General features: G+C 51.7%; 1 protein-coding gene across 8 annotated transcripts in view; it reads left to right on the top strand.

The window, feature by feature from the left end:
- REEP1 (receptor accessory protein 1) overlaps nucleotides 1–18,516 on the top strand; it is a 111,012-nt gene extending 92,496 nt beyond the window's left edge. For 4 of the 8 annotated variants that reach the window (XM_082672246.1, XM_082672245.1, XM_082672243.1 and 1 more), the window contains 5 exons: nucleotides 2,409–2,586; nucleotides 7,195–7,230; nucleotides 13,320–13,471; nucleotides 15,497–15,564; nucleotides 16,774–18,516. In XM_082672246.1, coding sequence (XP_082528372.1) covers nucleotides 2,409–2,586; nucleotides 7,195–7,230; nucleotides 13,320–13,471; nucleotides 15,497–15,564; nucleotides 16,774–16,780 — 441 coding nt within the window. In that variant the 3' untranslated portion in view covers nucleotides 16,781–18,516. Of the gene's footprint in view, nucleotides 1–2,408; nucleotides 2,587–7,194; nucleotides 7,231–13,319; nucleotides 13,472–15,496 lie in introns of all 8 variants that reach the window. The other 4 variants (XM_082672244.1, XM_082672242.1, XM_082672247.1 and 1 more) reach the window with 4 other exon arrangements.
- Nucleotides 18,517–18,581: the final 65 nt, after the last annotated feature.

The following is an 18,581-nucleotide window of genomic DNA, read 5'->3' as shown; positions in this document are numbered from 1 at the left end:
CCAGAAGTGATCCTTTTTTTTTTTTTTTTTGGCTGCCCCCCGCAGCATGTGGGATCTTAGCTCCCCGACCAGGGATTGAACACGTGCCCCCTGTAGTGGAAGCACGGAATCTTAATCACTGGACCTCCAGGGAAGTTCCTAGATGTCATCTGGAATGTTTCTGAGTAGAATAATCATGGGTCATTGGCTGATGGATTTGGAGGGGATTATACTGGGGAGCGGGTCTCCCCCCTCATTTTCTTGCCAAAGACCACCCAGCTGTCATGTCTAGAAGGTGAAGCCTCAAACCCCTTGCCCACCATCGTTCAGGAGCTGTATCTGAGGCAACCAGGGAGATTTCTGCCTTTCTCACATAATGCCCTCCAAACACCCCTTTGCCTGGATTTAGAATTCTAGTTGTATATATTTTTTATTTTATTTTATTTATTTATTTTTAAATCTATTTTTATTTTTGGCTGCGTTGGGTCTTCGTTGCTGCACGTGGGCTTTCTCTAGCTGCGGCGAGGGGGGGCTACTCTTCCTTGCGGTGCACGGGCTTCTCATTGCGGCGGCTTCTCTTGTTGCGGAGCACAGACTGTAGGCGCACAGGCTTCAGTTGTTGCAGCACGCAAGCTCAGTAGTTGCGGCACGTGGGCTCTAGGGCGCACAGGCTTCCGTAGTTGTGGTGTGTGGGCTCAGTAGTTGTGGCACACAGGCTTAGTTGCTCCGCGACATGTGGGATCTTCCCGGACCAGGGATCGAACCCGTGTCCCCGGCATTGGCAGATGGATTCTTAACCACTGTGCCACCAGGGAAGTCCTGTATGTATATTTGATTATTTAAATGGTTTTCTTTCTGCTGTTGTTAGTTTCCTGGAGACATGGTTTTTAAATATCTTTGTAGGCTGAGAACTTATCATTTTCATATTTTAATGCATCTTTGTTTCATTCTGACATTTTTTCTAAAACTGTCTGCAAGCTCCTTTGTCTTCCCCCGTTGCCTCTAATGAACTCATTCTGCGTTTGCTCCTTTAGCTAACTGACTCTTTTGCTAAAGTTACTTCAGTGAATTACTGTGCTTTGTTGGCTCATTTTCATTACTATTTAAGTAAAGTGAAAAAAAAATCTCCAAACCCTTCTGCCATCTCTGAAAGCCTCTTAACTAATGCTGTCATGGCCCTTGTTGGTTTCGTCAATCCCACCCCCCAGCCCAGAGCCCTTGTTAGCTGCTCTCGCTGATTTTGTGCTGATTTGCTGGTTCTGTTCTATCTGCGGTGCCTGTGGTCCCCACGTCCTCTAGCCCTCTAGGACTACTCTTTCCTTCATTATTCAAATAAAATACCTCCGCCGCCGATCCATGCATCCCATGTACCTATGGGAAGTCTGCATGCCCGTGAGTGTTTCTGAAGATACCCAAGTTTATCAATTTGCCTAGTGGTTACTTGCCTGTCACCTCTTGCTCCGAATCCCAGCCCGGTTCTCAATAATCCACGTCTTCTTACCAGCCCCTCCGCCCTCGGGTTTCCTTCTCCCCCGAACACAGCTCTCCCCCTCCAGCCCCTGAGGCACACCTCAAGCAATGCTGTCATCCCTGTGCCTTCCTTATAATCTTCTCACTTTGACAGATTCTCTCATCCAGACAGCGAGGCCCTTCCCTTTCATAAGTATAATGGATTGATCTTGCTTTTCCTAAACAAAAGAACAGTTTCCCCCTGAGACAGCTTCTGTGGCTCCTTGAGAATGAGAAATGGTTACGGTCAACAGTGTTTTGTCGCGTGTGTGTCTTTTTTTAATATCATCTTTTTCCTTCCTGATTCGTTACTTTGGGTATTTTATGGAGCTCAAAGGTGACAGTGGCAGTCAGTGTGACTCACGGACAGTCGTGTGAACAGATAAAAGAAATGGCTGTTGTCATACGTTTAAAAAATACTGTCTGCATTTTATTTCCTTCGAAAAGAGTAAGGACTGAGCACATAGATTATGAAGTTCTGATATTCTAGCCAGATCCTTGTGTCCTGGGAACGGAGCAAAATGTAGCTCTATAAGGATTTTGATTTATGTAAAGCCCGAGAAGCCGCAGACAAGCCCTGTAGAGTAGGAACCGAAGGCAGCAGTCGTTTCCTCGGCCCTGAGTCTGGCCGAGGCTCGGGCTTATTGTGGGGGGCGTCTGAAGGAGAGGAAGGAGCCTGGAGCCAGAAGAACAATTCCTGAGCCCACAGGAGGCCCTGGAACCTTCTGGGCCTGGATCCCCTCAGTGTCCCCTGCAAGTACACCAGGCAGCTGCCCCTCTGCAGAGTATTCCAGCGGACTGGCCTCCACCTGGCTGACCATCAGAGCCCCCCTCTTGGCCTCGGTTGCGTTCGCCCGCCACAGCTGCCCCGGTCTGTGGGGCAGGCCTCTGACGTGTGCCCCGTCCTGTGTTGTGTCCAGGGACAGGGTGCCTTATCAGAGAGACTCCGGAGCTTCAGCATGCAGGATCTCTCCACCATCAGGGGAGACGGCGCCCCTGCTCCCTCCGGCCCCCCGCCACCGGGGCCCGGGCGGGCCAGCGGCAAACACGGCCAGCCTAAGATGTCCAGGAGTGCTTCCGAGAGCGCTGGCAGCTCAGGTAGGTGTCACTTCCCTTCCCCTCTTTTCCACCTCGTAGGCCTTGCTTTCGTGAAGGGAGACCCAGGCCCCCCTAGGGCCCTTGCCCCAAGGACTCGCCACCCATACAGACGTCCATCAGACCGTGCCAGGCCAGCCAAGGGGCAGAGCACCACTTGGGCCAGGGCAGAGGGCTGGCCTTGGGGACTCTGATCAGGGGCAGGGTTGGGTCACCTGCACCAAAGGGCCCCATCTCCTCCATCTGATTATGTGGGGGTGGGGGTGTTGAGTAGTAGTACCTGGACCAAGCCTAGAGGCGACAGGCCCAGCTGGACCTGGGCCAAGGCAGCTTTCTCTGTGTTCTTCTTCTCTGACCCCACACTCCCAGGAGGGCTTACCTGTCGTGAGCACCTGAGTGTCTCCTCCCACCCAGCCAGGGCTTACAGCACAGTATCCCTTTTCCCTGCACGGTATTTCCTGTCCTGTCTCTCACTGTACCATCTCCTCCCCTCCCTGAGCCCCCATGCCCCATGCATAACCTCGGCCACCACATGCAAACGCCACACTAGCTCTGAGGTCTAATTCCTGTGGAGGCCAGGGCTTTACGGAAACCACACCTCTACCTCGATGTCTACCCCTGGTAGAGGGGTACCTGGGCCAGGATTGGCCTGGAACTTCGTTTAAAAGTGCAGAGTCCTGGGCCCCCCCCCCACCGGGGGATTCAGTAGGTCTAGGGTGAGCCCCTGGTGTGTGATGCTGTCGAGGTTGCAGCCACATTTGGGACCCACTGACGTCTGAACCCTCAGTGGGTTTTGGGCTTGTGGAAGGTAGGGGCAGGGATTAGAGGGCTACGGAGTTGGACCGGGACTCGGTTTCCCAGACTGTTCCTTGGGAAGATTACGGGGCTTGGCTTTCGGGAGCTGAGCACTGCTGCTGCCAGCAGAAGGTTGATGGGGAAGGGGCTGCAGGGATCGTTCTGGATCATCACCTCCGCCCCTCCACCTTGCTGGGAAATTGAGCCTGGGGGCTGAAATTGGGCCACTATTGGAATCTCTGGCTGTGACATGTGCAGGTGGTTAGCCTGCCCTTAAATGTATAAACAGGGACCTCCAGGCCACCTAGACCTAGACTGTGTGCTGTGAGGTGCAGCCTACAGGGGCATCTCAGTCCTGCACCTGGGGTCCTTCCAGGCCCCACCTGACTTGAGGGTCTAAGACATGGATGGGAAAGAGGGAGCCTCACCACTGCCCTGGGAATGACAACCCATGCTCCCCTCCAGGGAAAGGAGAACAGCTCAGGGCCCGGCCCAGCGTCTGCCACGTTCCAACCCTTTCAGGAATGGCCTCTCTACCCCCGGCCCCAGGATTGAAGAATGTGGCTTTTCTGTTGGAAGGGAGAGATTTTAACCCTAGCAGGGCTGGGGAGGTGGAGGCTTGGCCATGGGGGTGAGGTCTACCTCAGGTAGGGGAACCCTGTCCCTGTGCCAGGGGAGCTTAGCATGGAATCCCAAAAGGCCAGGCAGGAGGGGACCTCGGGGATCACTCAGTCTAATCCTCTGATTTTGCCAATGAAGAGACAAAGGCCCAGGGAAGGGAGCTGTCGCCAGGGTTGCCCGCCGGTGGCATTCTCCTGTGGCCCCCTGACTCCTAGGCCAGGGCCTTCTCTCCACTCACCTGCTGGCCGTCAGGTTTCCCTGAGCATCTACAGCTTCTGACCTCCTGGGCACCGTCGCAGAAATAGGGATGCGAAATGCAATTAGATATCGCCTCCACCCTTGGTCAGCTTCCCGGCTACGAAGCCTCAAATGAAAGCTGTCATTGGAAGAAAAAGGGCCCCAGTTCTCTGAGGCTCAGTGGGCAGAGCTAGAACCAGTGGGGTCAAGTTCCAAGGGGGTAGCCACTTACCAGCTGTGTGGCCCGGGCAAGCTGTTTATCCTCTCTGCACTGCAGATTCTTTATCGAAACACAGGGAATGACGAGCCCCATTTGTAGGGTTGTCGTGAGGATTCAACCAAAATAATCCATGTAAAGGTGCTTACGGTCATGCCTGGCACTCGAGGTCGTAGCTGCTGCCAGTTTTGTTCTTCTTGTTGATATCTAACTCACCTACGAAAGCACTTTATAATATGCAAGTATCCGGGACAGAAATGGGCTGCCTTGTGAGATAGTGAGATTCCTGACATTGCAAGGGCCCAAACCAAAGTCAACTAGTCATATACCAAAGCTCTAGGGAGGGATTCCTGCTTTGGCTAGGAAGTGGGCCTAGGTGACCCTACAGTCCCTTTCCCTCTTAGAGTCTCTATTGTCATTACAGAGGTGAACGAAGCAGAGGAAGTAGGCTCAGAGAGGTCACACGCTGTGCCAAGGCCACACAGGACTGGAAGCCAGGCCTCCTGCCTACACCTGCCCTTGGCGGATGATTCGTGACAGCTTCAGAACTAGGAAGGAGAGAGGTTTGGTAGGATCTAAAAGGCGATGGATATATTACTCAGCCGTAAAAAGGAATGAAATTTTGCCATTTGTGACAACATGGAGGGACCTGAGGGTATTATGCTTAGTGAAATAAGTCAGACAGAGAAAGACAGATACTGTATGTTTTCATTTATATGTGGAATCTACAAAATGAAACAAACAAATGAATATAACAAAACAGAAACAGACTCAGAGATACTGAGAACAGACCGGTGGTTGCCAGAGGGGAGAGTGGTGGCCGGGAGGCATAAAATGGGTGGAGAGGATTAAGAGCTACAAACTACCAGATATCAAATAGATAGGCTGCAAGGATGCAATGCACAACACAGGAATATAGCCATTATTATTTATAGTATCTGTATACGGAGTACGATCTATAAAAATATTGAATTACTGCACCTGTACACCTGAAACTAATATAATATTGTAAGTCAACTATACTTCAATACGGGAAAAAAAAAAAAAAAAGGCGATGGGAGGCGTCCCCTGGGCTTTGAACATCTTCCCAGACAATCACTAGATGGAAGCGGATTTGGGCTGATTTGTTTGGTTCTGACCTGCTGCCCTCCGTCCTCTGCTGTGCCCCGTGGGGCAGGGGCAGCGCTCTGGTTGCAGGTGTGCAGGCCAAGCGGGTGGAGTTTGCAGAGAACCAGAGAGCCTGCTGTGCTGCCACACGACCTGCTCTCCTCACGACCTGCCCTTGGCCGTGGCGCCTGTGACTTCAGGGGGCGGGCAAGGGAGGTGCTGACCTAGCAGGGAGGGCAGGGACCATTGGCCCTCGCCCTGGCTGTTCTGGGCCTAAAATAAAAGTCATCTCAGAAAGAAAGACCAGTGAAAGATGGCCCAGGGTCTGGGCGTGGGGCAGAAGCACCCAGATCAGAGGCTCTGGGGCTGTCGTAACCCCAGAGTGGAGGGTGCGGGTGCCTGGGAGGGAGTCAGCCGAAGGAGGCCCAGCTTTGTGCACCCTCCCAGCACCCAACCTCGGACGCCAGGCGTGGTCGGGTCGGGGAAACGGCCCCCAGTCTGGGCTTCCATCCTGGCTGAGTGACCCCGGGCCTGCGCAGAGACGGTAAATGCAACACAGCGAGGCAGACGTCAACAAGCAGTCACCACACTTGTTCCCTCTGGGCCTGGATTCAGTCAGAACCTTCCTCAGAATGATACCCCAGGCGGCTGCTATCAGAGGGTTTGACCTTGGCACAGAAAACGAGCTCCGTTGCCTTCAGGTTTCCTCTGGAGAAAAGGCGCAAGAATCCCTACCCCTCCTACATCTTAGGCTTGTGAGGAGAGCAGTCACAAGGCACAGGGCTTATGTGCAAACCCCGGCAGGTAGCACCTGTTGCGGGCAGGCTGGGAGAGGATGGGCAAGACGCGGTGGCTGCCCTCCCGCGGAGTTGTGCGCAGCGTTGGAAGCAACAGTTTCAATATACATATAGGTAGAGTTTGAAAACACGAGGCCTAGTGAAAAAAGTACAAAACGGAACAAGATATTATATAACAATTTATGTAAAATAAAAATATAGGCCCATTGGTGTAAAATAACTCTATGCAGTTTGCATCGCCCACCCTGCAGAACGGACTGGGAGGCGTTTTGTCAGACGCCGTTTATTGAAAGTCTGGCACTGAACCCCAGGAAGGGTACAAGGGAGTTGAAAAAATGATCCTTGCCTTCCATGAACTTGGAGACAGCCTGTATTTAGTGAGCACCTACTGTATACCAAGGCCCAGATGTGCACCAAGACCAATGGACTGTGTAAGGTAGCAGCCAATTAGCTGTTTGAGCACTTTGAGGGTTCAGCGGTCAGTTTCCTGCAGGTCATTCTGAACTGGGAGACAGACAGAGGAAGGGCATCTGGGCAGGCACAGTTGGAGTTATTTCTCAGAGGAAACTTTGACGTCACCCCCTGCCTTCCCTTGGGCTGCAGGACACAAGGACTGAGCTCTGTGGGCCAGGCAAGGTCATTTTCTAGCACCTGAGAGGAAGCTGGATCTGGAATGATCCCCTCTGCCACCTCGGTGTCTCTACAGAGACCCACATTCCTGGGACCCCTGTATTGAACACACTGGGATCCCCACACCTCCCTGGGACCTCCCGGTTTACCTGGGGGCTGGTTCCTGTCAACTGGGGGCTATCACTGATGGTGCCCCCATTCCCACAGTGTGTACCTGCTGCTTCACCTGCAGGACCTGGAAAGGTGAGTAGACAGCCAGCATCTCTGCAGCGTGCGGGACTCGCCTCGGGACGAGGCTTTAACCATGAGCTGGTGTCAGACCTGGGGGCTCCCTTTCAGCTGCAGGGTCTGGGGGGTGGAGTCAGGAGGTTACCTCCTCCAAACAGCAAACATGTATTACCCTACAGCGAAGCCAGGCTAGACGTTTGGGAGCGGCTTAACTGGGTGGTCTGGCTCAGGGACTCTCAGGAGTTCCGGTCAGGATGTCGGCCAGGGCTGCAGCCATCTGAAGGCTTGACTGAAGATGGCTGTCTTGTGACTGTTGGCTGGAGGCCTCAGGTCCTCACCACGTGGGCCTCTCTGGGGCTGCCTGCGCATCCTTACGACATGGCAGCTGGCTTCACCCAGAGTGAGTGATGCAGGAGAGAGAGGGCAAGCGGGAAGCCACAGTACCTTTTAGGACCTGGTCAGAAGTCACACACCACCACTTCTGCCTTATTCTGTTTGCTGGAAGTGAGTCATTAAGTCCAGCCCACACTCAAGGGGAGGGGAATTCATCTCCACCTCTTGAAGGGAGGAGAGTCAAAGGATGTGTGGAGCTATTTTAAAACCATCCCAGGGTCATAGTTCCTTGTGCTCTGGGTGATGATGACATAGGCACTTACCCAGCTCCTCTGAAGTGCTGGAGCCCCAGGGGTTTCGGTCCTTGTGCAGCCAAGGGAGCCCTGGTCCTGCTTTGCCACTTAACCAGCTGTGTAAGTATGTGCAAATCACCTAACACCCTAAGCCTTGATTTGCTTCAAATAGAGAGAAAGATCCCCGCTTCCCCACTTCACTGTGCTGTTGTGAAAATGTCTGTGAAAGGACTTTGTGAAGGGTGGTGATGGTGATTACTGTTAGAGCCAGGGGACCTCAGGGAGCCCGGCCGGCCCCTGCTGCCACCCTCCCTGGGTGTGGGTGATAGCTTAGCCACGTGGTTCTCTCCTGACCTGCTCCCGCGCTTTCCCTGACCTTAACTAGACACACGAGGGACCAGAAATGGTGCTGGGCTAACCCAGCCCCCTTTGCTCCCCCCACACCAAGGAGGTGCCTTTGGCTCAGAAGGCGAGAGGGGCCGCCCCCGGCCTGCAGCTGCTGGCTGGTGTGAGGGGAGGAGAGAGGCACACCTGGCGCCCTTGTTGCCTTGTGCCCCCTGCCCCGGTGCCACTGAGACGTGGCTCGCGCCTCCCATGTCGGTGGCGGGAGAAGGGTCCTGTTTTCCCTTTAGTTCTTCAGTTTTAAGACTTTTCAGTGCTAAGGTTTTCAAAGGTCTGTAGAAGACATGGGGGTTTTGGAGGCCATAAACCTAATGAGAACAGATGGTCCAAGGAGTCCTGAGCAGGGCTGCGGAGACCAGCATCGTGCTGGGACAGAGAAGTGTATATATGCTCAGCAAGGATAAAAGAAACGGAGGGGCTGCACGCAGCTGTTTCCAGCGCTAGCGGCCAAGACTCGGGCCTGGTGGACGTACTAGTTTGTGGGAAACAACCACAGCGTCCCGGGCAATTATGGTTATTTCTATCTAGTCACCCTTCACAATTTTGAGTCTGTAAATTCCATGAGCCGTTCAGAACGCCTCTCCTTCCGGGATCTTGTCACTTGGGGGACCGGGGAGAGGAGAGCTGCCTTCTCCTCCATTCTTGCCTCGTGGGCCTGTTCTGTGCTGCTGTCTGCATGGGGAAGCCCTCGCCCTCCCCATGACCCCTGGTGGTTTCATAATCAGAGGCTGCCTTTCCAGTACGTTTAAACAGAATTACAGCGGATTGTGGGAACTGAGTCGAGTTCGGTCTTCCTGGGAGCTGCGGGGATGGGGGCTTCTTGGGGACTGGACAGCAGGTGGGGCTCGGTGGAGGCCTCCGGCTGGGGTGGCCCTGCTCAGGGTTGTGATCTGGGAGCCTTTGCCGCAGCCCTGCCTTTTCTTGGCCCTCTTGACACCCAGGGCCCTGGAGTTCTTCCCCGTCTCCCTAAGGTCTTCTTGCGAGGAACCTCTGTGATGGTGGGAAAACCCCTTGGCTCTCCAGGCCTCAGTCTCCTCCTCTGTAAAGTGGGGGTGGGGGTGGTTTGAGCTTGATGCCCCTGGGGGCCCTTCCAGCTCTGACCCGTTTTCTGCGGGTGAAGGGTGCTGAGTGTGAAGTGTCAGCAGACGGTGTCGGGGGAGGTTGGTCTCATGCCCGGGGCTGGGGCAGTGATGCTGGGAGAGAGGATTTCAGGGGGTCACAGACGCTTTGGTCAGAGGGGCCCTCCTGGTCCCCTGAAATGATTTCCATCTGTGCGTCTCGGGCCCCAGGAGAACATTCTGCTCCATTCCCGCCCATCTGTTAATCGTTTCCTGTTGTCTCCTGCACATCTGTCTCTCTTTTTCTGTGCTTCTGTTATTCTCTCTCTCTCTCCCGCTCATACCTACCGCCCTTTCTCCCCTCTTTTCCCTCTACCTGCCTTATGTTACATAGAGCTGAAAACTGAATTCTATTACTGCTTGAAATTAGTCATAGAGGTGGGGTTTTTTTTCCTTTTTTAAAAAAAAATCAAGTGTATGGGACATATAAAAAGCAGAGTCATCTCTTTATCCTCTCTATTAAAAGAAAGAGAGAATTGCATCTTTCTTGAGGGTGGCCCCGCGGCAGTTTCTTTCCGCGGCAGCCGGAGCCGTCAGAGGTTTGGAGCGCGGGCAGAGAGTGAGCGTGTGTCCGTGTGTGTATACCTGTGTGTGTGCACGAACACTCACACGTGTGTGTGAGTTTCATCCCCAGAGGTCCTTCCCTAACAGAATATTCTCTTCTTTCTCCTCGGTGGCTGTCGGGGACGCTGATGTGAGTGTTCCAGATGGGCGTGCTCTCCTCCAGATGCCTTTGCTGACTTTCGTGAACGGCTCCCACTAACGTGTGCTGCGGGGGAGTGTTTGCTAACCTGGGTTGTTTGCTGCACTGGTGGGATGGGTGGGGGGGGGGGCCCGGGGCTCCTGCAGAAAGATCAGCTCGGCCTTGGAGGGCTGGGAGTTTCTCCCTCCCTGGCCTCTCCACGGAGAGAAGAGGTGCAGCTGCTTCCTAGCCTGCTGTAGACACGTTTGCTAATACAGAACGTCCGTCAAGGCCACACACTCACTCCCCTGCTGTGGAAAGTAAGGGCGACCCCTGTCCTTTCCTAGAGGCCGCACAGCCTCGGGCACCATGGTCAGCTCTGCGGGCTCAAGGCCTTGGCTGCCGTTCCTTGAGATTTGGAGGTGGTTTTGGCCATGACCTTGCATGAGACGTTCCTCATACAAGTTGTCTTCAGGAGCCGTCAGAGTATTGAGATGTGGGCAGCAGTACCCTTCTGGGTGAGAACCTGTTCAGTCACCAATTCTATTTGGATCTAGAGGGAGAGGAGTGCTGAGGCCCACCATCGAATTTTCCACCCAGCCACTCACCTTCGTCCTGGTGCCCATCTTGGTGGGACCAGGTTCTGTGGGGTTTATATCTTCATTTATACGCCTCCCTGTTCCACAAAGGATTTAAGTCTGGTTGTGGAAATACAGATGATAAATTGGACCAACTAAGAAAAATGAAGCTTGAGAGAAAGGGAATAGGCAGGTAAGATGGAGTCAGAGTGAGAAGAAAAGTTTAAGTGCATGTCACAAAGTCACAGACTGTCCAAGATGCTGGGCTTCCTGGCAGCCAGTGCAAAGAGGGAAACGCAGTTCAGAGATTCAGTGTCCCAACACGGTAGCCACCCGGAGGCTCAGAGGCTCAGCTTGTCCACAGTGGTTATTCTCACGGGTCCCGACAGTCAGGCAGAACATTACAAACAACATTCTTGGCAAAACCCTTCCGTGAACACAGTAAGCAGTAGGATTCTTCTCTTTTTAGCAGGTTCTCTCTGTGGCTTCCATCCGAAGCTACTTCCAGCCCCCAAGCTGCCCACACGAACCTCCTTTGTTCCCCACCTCTGCTGAGTTGAATGATTGTTTTCTACTCCTGCCTGGATATCTGGGTTCCCCTTGATCCATCACTCCTAGTGGGCCAGAGGGTCACTTCTTTTCTACCCTTTAGTCCATGCTCAAGGATGCAGAGGAGAACAAACTCGAAGCCATTTTTGTTTCAGTCCTGAGATAGTCGTTGTTGTTGTTGTTATTATTACTCTTATTATTTTGGTAACGTGTGGGTTCATGGCTCAGAATCCAGACCACGTGAGCAGGCGGAGTTGTTCGATGCCTGAGGATGTTTTGGTGACTCTGGGCTGCCCTCTGAACCCCAGAGTGATCGGTACAGAGAAAGCCCTGGCCCCGGATTTAGAGGGAACCACGTGTGCAGAGGCACAGACTCAAACCGGTCCCCTACCCGTTCTCAGGATGTGGGGTTCTGTGCTGGTGCGGACGGAGCTGGCCAGGCTGCTTCTGCAGTTTCTGGCCTGGCCTGAGAGCTTTCGGGCCTGGGCTGGCCTGTCTCTTTTTCCTCCTGTCAGGTGTCCAGAAGGAATGTCCTTGTGATAGGTGTCGAGTTCTGATTTGGGACAGGAGCCAAGCCCTCTGAGATGATGTCAGGTCTCCACCTTGGTTAGTGGACCAGCAGCCACTGTGGGTACAACCCCGGGGTCAGGTGCTCCGAGGGGCCCAGGAGGATCAGCCATAGCTCAGGATGCTTTCTGTGGGGCTGAGGCAGTGAGACGGACGGACAGGAGAACCAGGGTGCGCAGCACAAGCCATGTGGTACACATCCCAAGCCCCGCTGGGAGTAGAGAGGCAGGCAGGACCGGAGCATTCAGGGAGGGCTCCCTGGAGTTGCCAGCCTTCATGTTCCTTGGTCCTAAGGATGCAGCTGATTTGGCCAGGGGAAGGGACCAGAGGGAACCTAAACCCGGAGGAGACAGGCTGGGGGATGCACTGGAGCAAAAAACGCAAAGGAAGTTTAATGATCTCGGGCTCTTACTCAGGTGCTGTCTGAGCAGGTTGCTCCCAGCCTACGATTCAGCTTTGAAATCCGTGGTTAAGGCAGCTCTGCTCTCGTGCTGCCCCCTGCCGGCTATTGGGAGTATAGCAGCAATGACCCGGAAAGCGGCTCAAGATTAGGCTTCCGCTGTTAGTTTTACTAAGCCCACACCGGGTGCTGTTATTCCCCTTTTGGTAGAGAGAACACATTTGGTGGCTGAAAATGTTTTGGGGAGAAGTAGCAGGGTGTCCCAGAAAGAGCTCTGGTTTTTATCTGCAGGCCTTGGGGTGGTCGGACCAGGTGATCTGAGGCCCCCCTGGCTGTGCATTAAAAACAATATACGAAGCCTAGGAAGATGTGTCTCTGGGTGTCAGATAAACTGGGTGTGGGCAGGAAGTATTTTATATCTCGACTGAGATAGGACCACACGGCCAGATGACATGGAATATGCTCAGCGTTGAACATTGCAAAAATACCGTGCACTCAGTGACATGAGTCCATTCTGGTGCTCTCCCTGGGAATTAGTCACGGCAGACCGAAACAGGAATCCTGCTGTCGTTCTGGAGGGGAAGACTGCTGCTAGATTCTCCTTCCACGAGGCTCCTCTGCTCCTCTAGGACTTGGCCTTTGAAATGAAAATTCTACGTAGCTTTGCTTAAGGTTCTCTTTGAAGGCTTCCTGGCATTTTACATCCTGTCTCTTAAAGAATGCCTGGAGCTGAACGTGCAAGTGTAATGAAGGCACTGTCAGCATTGCTGGTTTGTATTATAGAAAACTGTGCTATTCCTCTCCAGAGGTCACTGCCACCATCTTTCCTAGAGATTCTTTCCCGAAGCATTCTTCTGGTATGGCCTCACAGCTCTAAGCTGCAGGGTTAGACATGTCTCAGTTAAGGCAGCGCTGTCCCCACCTCCCCTGGTAGCCTATCAGTAGATTCTGAACCCTGTGCCCGTTCCCATGCACGGCGCCTGACCAGTCTCACAGTTGCAATGATCCTGGATCCTCTGCAGTGTCGCTGGAGGATACCGGGGCCTCGGCTCTCCTAACCGGCCTGGCTTGCCGTGCTGTGTGCCTAACTTTGACCTTGCGTGCCCTTCTTCGCTCCTTTCTACACTGATCCCACCTCGCTGTACTTTGTCTCCTCTGCATAGATTGTAAATGGACATTCAGTGGTTGAGGGGGATGTGAATGAGGGTGGTGTGAAGGCATGGGAGCCTCACCAGGTCCAAAACCCATTGGCGTTTTCCGATGATGATGAGGAAGACCTGCTGGATTTCATGTACAAGTATAAAGCACCTCGAAGGACGGAGTTCCCCCTGGAGGTACACGGTGTTGCGGGCTGCGGGGTGGAGCGTGTGTTTGCAAAAAGGGCTCTGCCCTGGAGAACTGGGGCTCCCGGGGGCAGCATCTCTTCAGGCACCCAACGCCTCCGGAGTGCCTGGGGCAGGGAGACCTCTCTCCATCAAACAGGCAGGACAAGCCACTAGGTAGCGTCCAGCTACTTGCCAAGGGGTAAAAAAGACCCTACTACTTTTATTTGGAAATAGGAGAGGTGAGATAGTGCCTAGGGATTAAAAAAACAAACAAAAAACCCAACTACCAACCTAAGGTGATGTGTGAATGAAAAGCAACCAAATGAGTGTTTTGGAGGAAGAAAAACTCAGAATGTGTCATATGACAAGTCTTTATAAATAAAGCGTGTTCATCCCTGTATCTCCATGACACAGCGTAGTGCCTGGTACAACACAGATGTTCGTAAAAGGTTATACAAGGGGCACAGCCCTTCAAAATGACCAAAACAATACACTTGATGTGTGTACTCTTGCCAGTCGTAGATGCAGATGGAGTTTTGGCAGCAGGAGGGCCAAGCCTAGAGCCTCAGGGCCTTGCTCTGTGCAGGGTCACCAGCCTTGGGATCGGGTGCAGGGCCCACAGAATCGGGGGACCCCAGAGTCTTCCTCTCTGTCCCGTCACATCTCCCCCCCTTCCCCTTCCCCTGAACACTGCGGCCTGAGAGTCCATCTGAGGCAAGTTGGGAGTCCCCCTGCCCACAGAGCAGAGACCCTTGTGAGCCTCAGGTGAGGCAGTGCATGGAAAGGCTGACCTCCTTCCCGGAGGGCAGGGAAGGTGCCAGAACCATTCTAGGTCCTGAGGCTTTGTGCCTTTTTGCTTTTGTTTTTGTACAGCTGCGCAAGCTGCTTTACTGTTTATGGTTAATCTGCTTGAGGCAGATCCCTAAAACAGGTTTCACCCATTCTTTTCTTACTGTGTCCAGAGGTGGCTGGTAAACATTTCCTAGCCGCAGAGGTGTAGCGTGAGGACTCAGGATGTGGAAGGCCAGAGCCTTCCGTTCCTGCTTCTTTCTCTTCTGCCTCCCTGCCTCCCTTCCACTGGGCACCAAGCTCCTTGCTGGGAAACGGTGGTGAACTCGGCCCTGCTCCCAGGAAGTCACAGTGTGGCAGGGGACACAGTGCACAGAGCAGGCAGGCTCCCCCCCCCCCCCCCCCCCCGTGGGCGCAAAGTCCTCTGACGCCCTGTCACGTGCTAAACAATGTGAGAACCAAGGAGCCGATCCTGGCTGTGGGTGGGCCATGCGGGTGGGGCTCAGGAGTGACTTTGGATGGAGAAGGGAGGAAGGACCTCTGGTCAGAAGGGATGGAGGTATGAAAGGGCAGTGTAGAAAACGAAGCTGAGTACGGAGAGTTGGGGCCAGTTGTGAACCCCCTTGAGTGCTATGCTAGAAAATATTTTCCTTTTCTTTTATTGTGATAGTAACTTCCCCTGTGATTTGTGTGTCCCATGGAAGGAGGGGTCCCTTGATAGCCATCTGTAGGGAAGATGAGGTGGAACCCTTCATACTTAAAGGCAGTGTTTCCTCTGTTGTGTGGTTTGCTGTGCATGAAGGGATTTCACCTCCAGAAAGAGGACTGGAAATTTGGTGATGGAAATTTGAAGCATGTACCAAGTAACACGAGGCTGGTTCCCAAGGGAAGAGATGGGGAGGTCTTTCTGCTGAGTCATTTGGTAAGATCATTTTGCTCTCAAGGCAGAAACAAGATGTGTCATCCTTCTGTGTAGCCATTCACTTGGGAGATCCAGGGACTTAGGAAAACATGAAGAGGGAGGCGCCGGGCTCAACTGGCTCAGCTTCATGGCGATGCTTGGGCTGTGACTCCGATTCCTACTGTGGACACTCCGAGTGGGCCCCCAGCCGCACCAGCCTCTTCACACACGCGTGCATTTGACCAAAGGAGCTGGAGTCTCAACACAAACCCAGCCGGGTGCTGTCCTCGAAAGCTTCCATGCTATGCCAAATTGAGGGGTCCTTTTTCTGTTTCCTCTACCAGGCACCGCCTAGAATCCTTCGATCTCGCTTCAGGAAGAAAAGTACCTCATCCTCGGCCACTGAAACCACGTGAGTGAGATGAGCCAACAGCACTGGATCCACAGAATGTTTCTTCTCTGCCTTAAAGAGCTATTTATTCACTAATAACATAGAAACCCGCAGGCTGGTGTGCTGAGCGTGCAGCCTCGGACGCGGCCTTTCCTCTCTCCCCTGTTCCACTTGGAAGAGTTTCTCTTCCCCCCTCCTTTTCTTTCTTTTGCTGGGGAGAGGCTAAAGGGAAAGGTAGTGTGCCGGGGGTCAGCAGTTTTCCACAACTGGACCGGCGTACAGACAGCAGTGTTTTAGAAATAGAAGAGAATCGCCCCCACTGCTGGGATGCACATTTGTCATTTCTTGGTCGCATACTTCGTTTTTAGTCCTGTATATGCAAACAAGGCAATTTGCTTTTTAACTTCTTTTTGTTCTTGGTACTAGTACTTTGGACTACAATGTACATATTTATGGCTTTTGGCTTAAGACAGTGGACTTGCAAGGGCTGCCAGAGGTTCTGATGTGGAAGAAAACTGCAAAAGCAGAAGTGTAAAAAATTATCTTGATTCTAGAGGATGTCTCAGATGTGCTTACGAAGCTTCCAAATACACCTCGAGTACAGCATCCCTCTTCCTGCAGGGCGATGGTCCATATCCTTCAGACAGTCAGTCAACAGACCAGAGGGAAGTTTAGAATGAAGAGAGGCAACACTTTAGTGACAGGTGTGAGTGTAACGAAGACAGGGGAACAGCCTAGAATAAGAGGAAAGTCACAGGAAGCTTGTCTCTCCCATGGATCCAGGATTAGGAGCTTCTGAATCCTTACAGGGGATTTATCATTGTTTTAGGCAGGAGCCTCGCCCTTGGTAAAACTCCTCTCGGGCGTGTAGACTTACAGAGCTGTTGTAAGGAATCATCTTGAGTGGTTCAAAAGTGCTTGACGATGACTGTGTCTCCATAATAGGACCCAGTGCTGTGACTGATTTCCCCAGGTAGAGGAGCCCACAGTGGGAGCGCCTCGTTTCAGGAAACACTAAGCGAAAACCAACCCATCCACCCAAACAAAAGCAACCCTACGATCATGATCGTTTCAGATACGCGGTGAAGTATATCTGAGACACCTGGGTAACAGTCCAAACGCTGGGTTCTAGAAAGGTTTCAGAGGTCGAGACCTTCATGGATGTGACTGGCTCCCCAGCTCACGGGCAGCTCTGGCTCATGCCCTCTGTTCCTCTCCTGGCCTGTGCAGAATGTGAACCAGAGATGTCGCACGCTCATGGGCACTCGTACTTCATACAAGCCCGCATCGCTTAGGAAGAGAACAAATCACTGTCTGAGGGAACTCCCTGCTTAGACTGAGAATTTTATCTGAAAAGAAGAATCTGGTTTAAATAGCATTTTGGTCTGAGGCAGCTGCTCTGGTAGAGCTGACCCTAAATGTAGGACTCATATACTTACGCTTAGAGTTGGTGTTTCCTTTCAGTGTGATGCATGCAGTGGTCACAACCCAGTTACTTATAATACTTGGATTGTGTTTGTTCATAGATAGGCCCTGAACACTAGAGAGTGTTATGTACCACATAGAACCTACTGTCAATCAGCTATAAACAGGCCCAGTTAAAGACTGAGCTACGCAAACACACATCAGTCTTTGCTGGTGACACATTGGCTGGATCTTAGCCACCTCCGAGAGGGTTTTACTTGAAGTTGCTTGTTACCAGATGTGCATATTTAAATCCCTTTTCCCCACAATGCCTCTGAAGGTGACTTTGTAATTTACAAAAGGATTTAGGAAAATAAACCTAAAAGCAATTTGTGGTTCAGAGGGCAAACAGAGGCTGTCTGTTCATTGTCTGTGCCCCACACCCACCAATACCTAAACCCCCGAGGGAAGACAGAAAACCTGTTTTCTTCAAGCTCACTGAATAGTTTCAGACAGAGGAAAAATATACGCTTTAAAATGTATTTACCTGTCATTGGGAGTACCCAGAATTATCAGAAACAAAAGCAAAAAAGCTTAACTCATTAAGCAGCTTTTTAGCAATTTTTTTTTTTGCCAAAGTAATAAATGCCTTTAGCAGCAGAGATTAAAATCCTATTGTGAACAAGCTATATTTTCACCATTTTACAATGGAGAGTTTTAACATACGGGCTATGAAGTTTGCACTCAACTATGCCAAAAACAAGTTTGAAGCACTCTACTCTCAGACATGCTGTATTAGTTCTCATTTAAGATTTAAAAAATATAAAGGTATCCAAACTGCTGTCTTAATGTAACTATTTTTCCTTCAAGTGTTGGTTAGGGAGTTGGATTCTCTCTTAAAAACACCCACTGTACAACTGAGAGCAGCTGTCATATTTCTGGCAAAACATGTTTACTTATCCAACAAGCTGTGTTTTTGTGTGGACTGACCTCAAAGTGTACAAGTAGTGATGTGGAGTTCTGTCTAGAGGATAAAACTGAATGTTTTTAATTGGCTGATTTACAGACACAGGCTGTTTACAAAATGCTAGCTGGAAAGTCTGTACTTTTCATGTAGTAATTTTCGGTTCTTTGCTATTGAGCACCTGTTCTGTTTCTGAGAAGATGAGACGTGGTATTGTACTTATAAACTGGAGAGTTAGGCATAATCCCTCCTGGCTTTATGTGAATAGCTTGCTCACTTCGCTGGCCTCTGAAATGTATGTTCTCTGTAGTATACTGTCCACGTGTCTGTGCTAACAGTGCTTGTCAACCACGACCACCACCGAGTACCTTCCTAGTTGTTCACCTTGCACAGTATTGGAAATGGTAAAGGATGTGTGTTTCATTCACAAACGGCACACACTCAGAGAGCTGGCATTCTGGACAGTGACTGTGTACACTTGCCCTTGGTTTACTTCTGTAATCCCCATAGAATGATCTGTAATCAAATAGTATACTGAACTGTGCATCAAAGGGATGTAAAGTTACAGTACTCCAAAGGTTGAAGTTCTGCTGTTTTGTTATAATGCCTGATATATATCTTGAATAAAGTCTTAACCTTTTTCTTTTAAAAGACATCTTTGTAATGTTGG

The sequence above is a fragment of the Grampus griseus genome (assembly GCF_964374135.1).
Source record: "Grampus griseus genome assembly, chromosome: 15".
Taxonomy (NCBI): Eukaryota; Metazoa; Chordata; class Mammalia; order Artiodactyla; family Delphinidae; genus Grampus; species Grampus griseus.
This window is presented reverse-complemented; position numbering and strand designations above follow the sequence as displayed.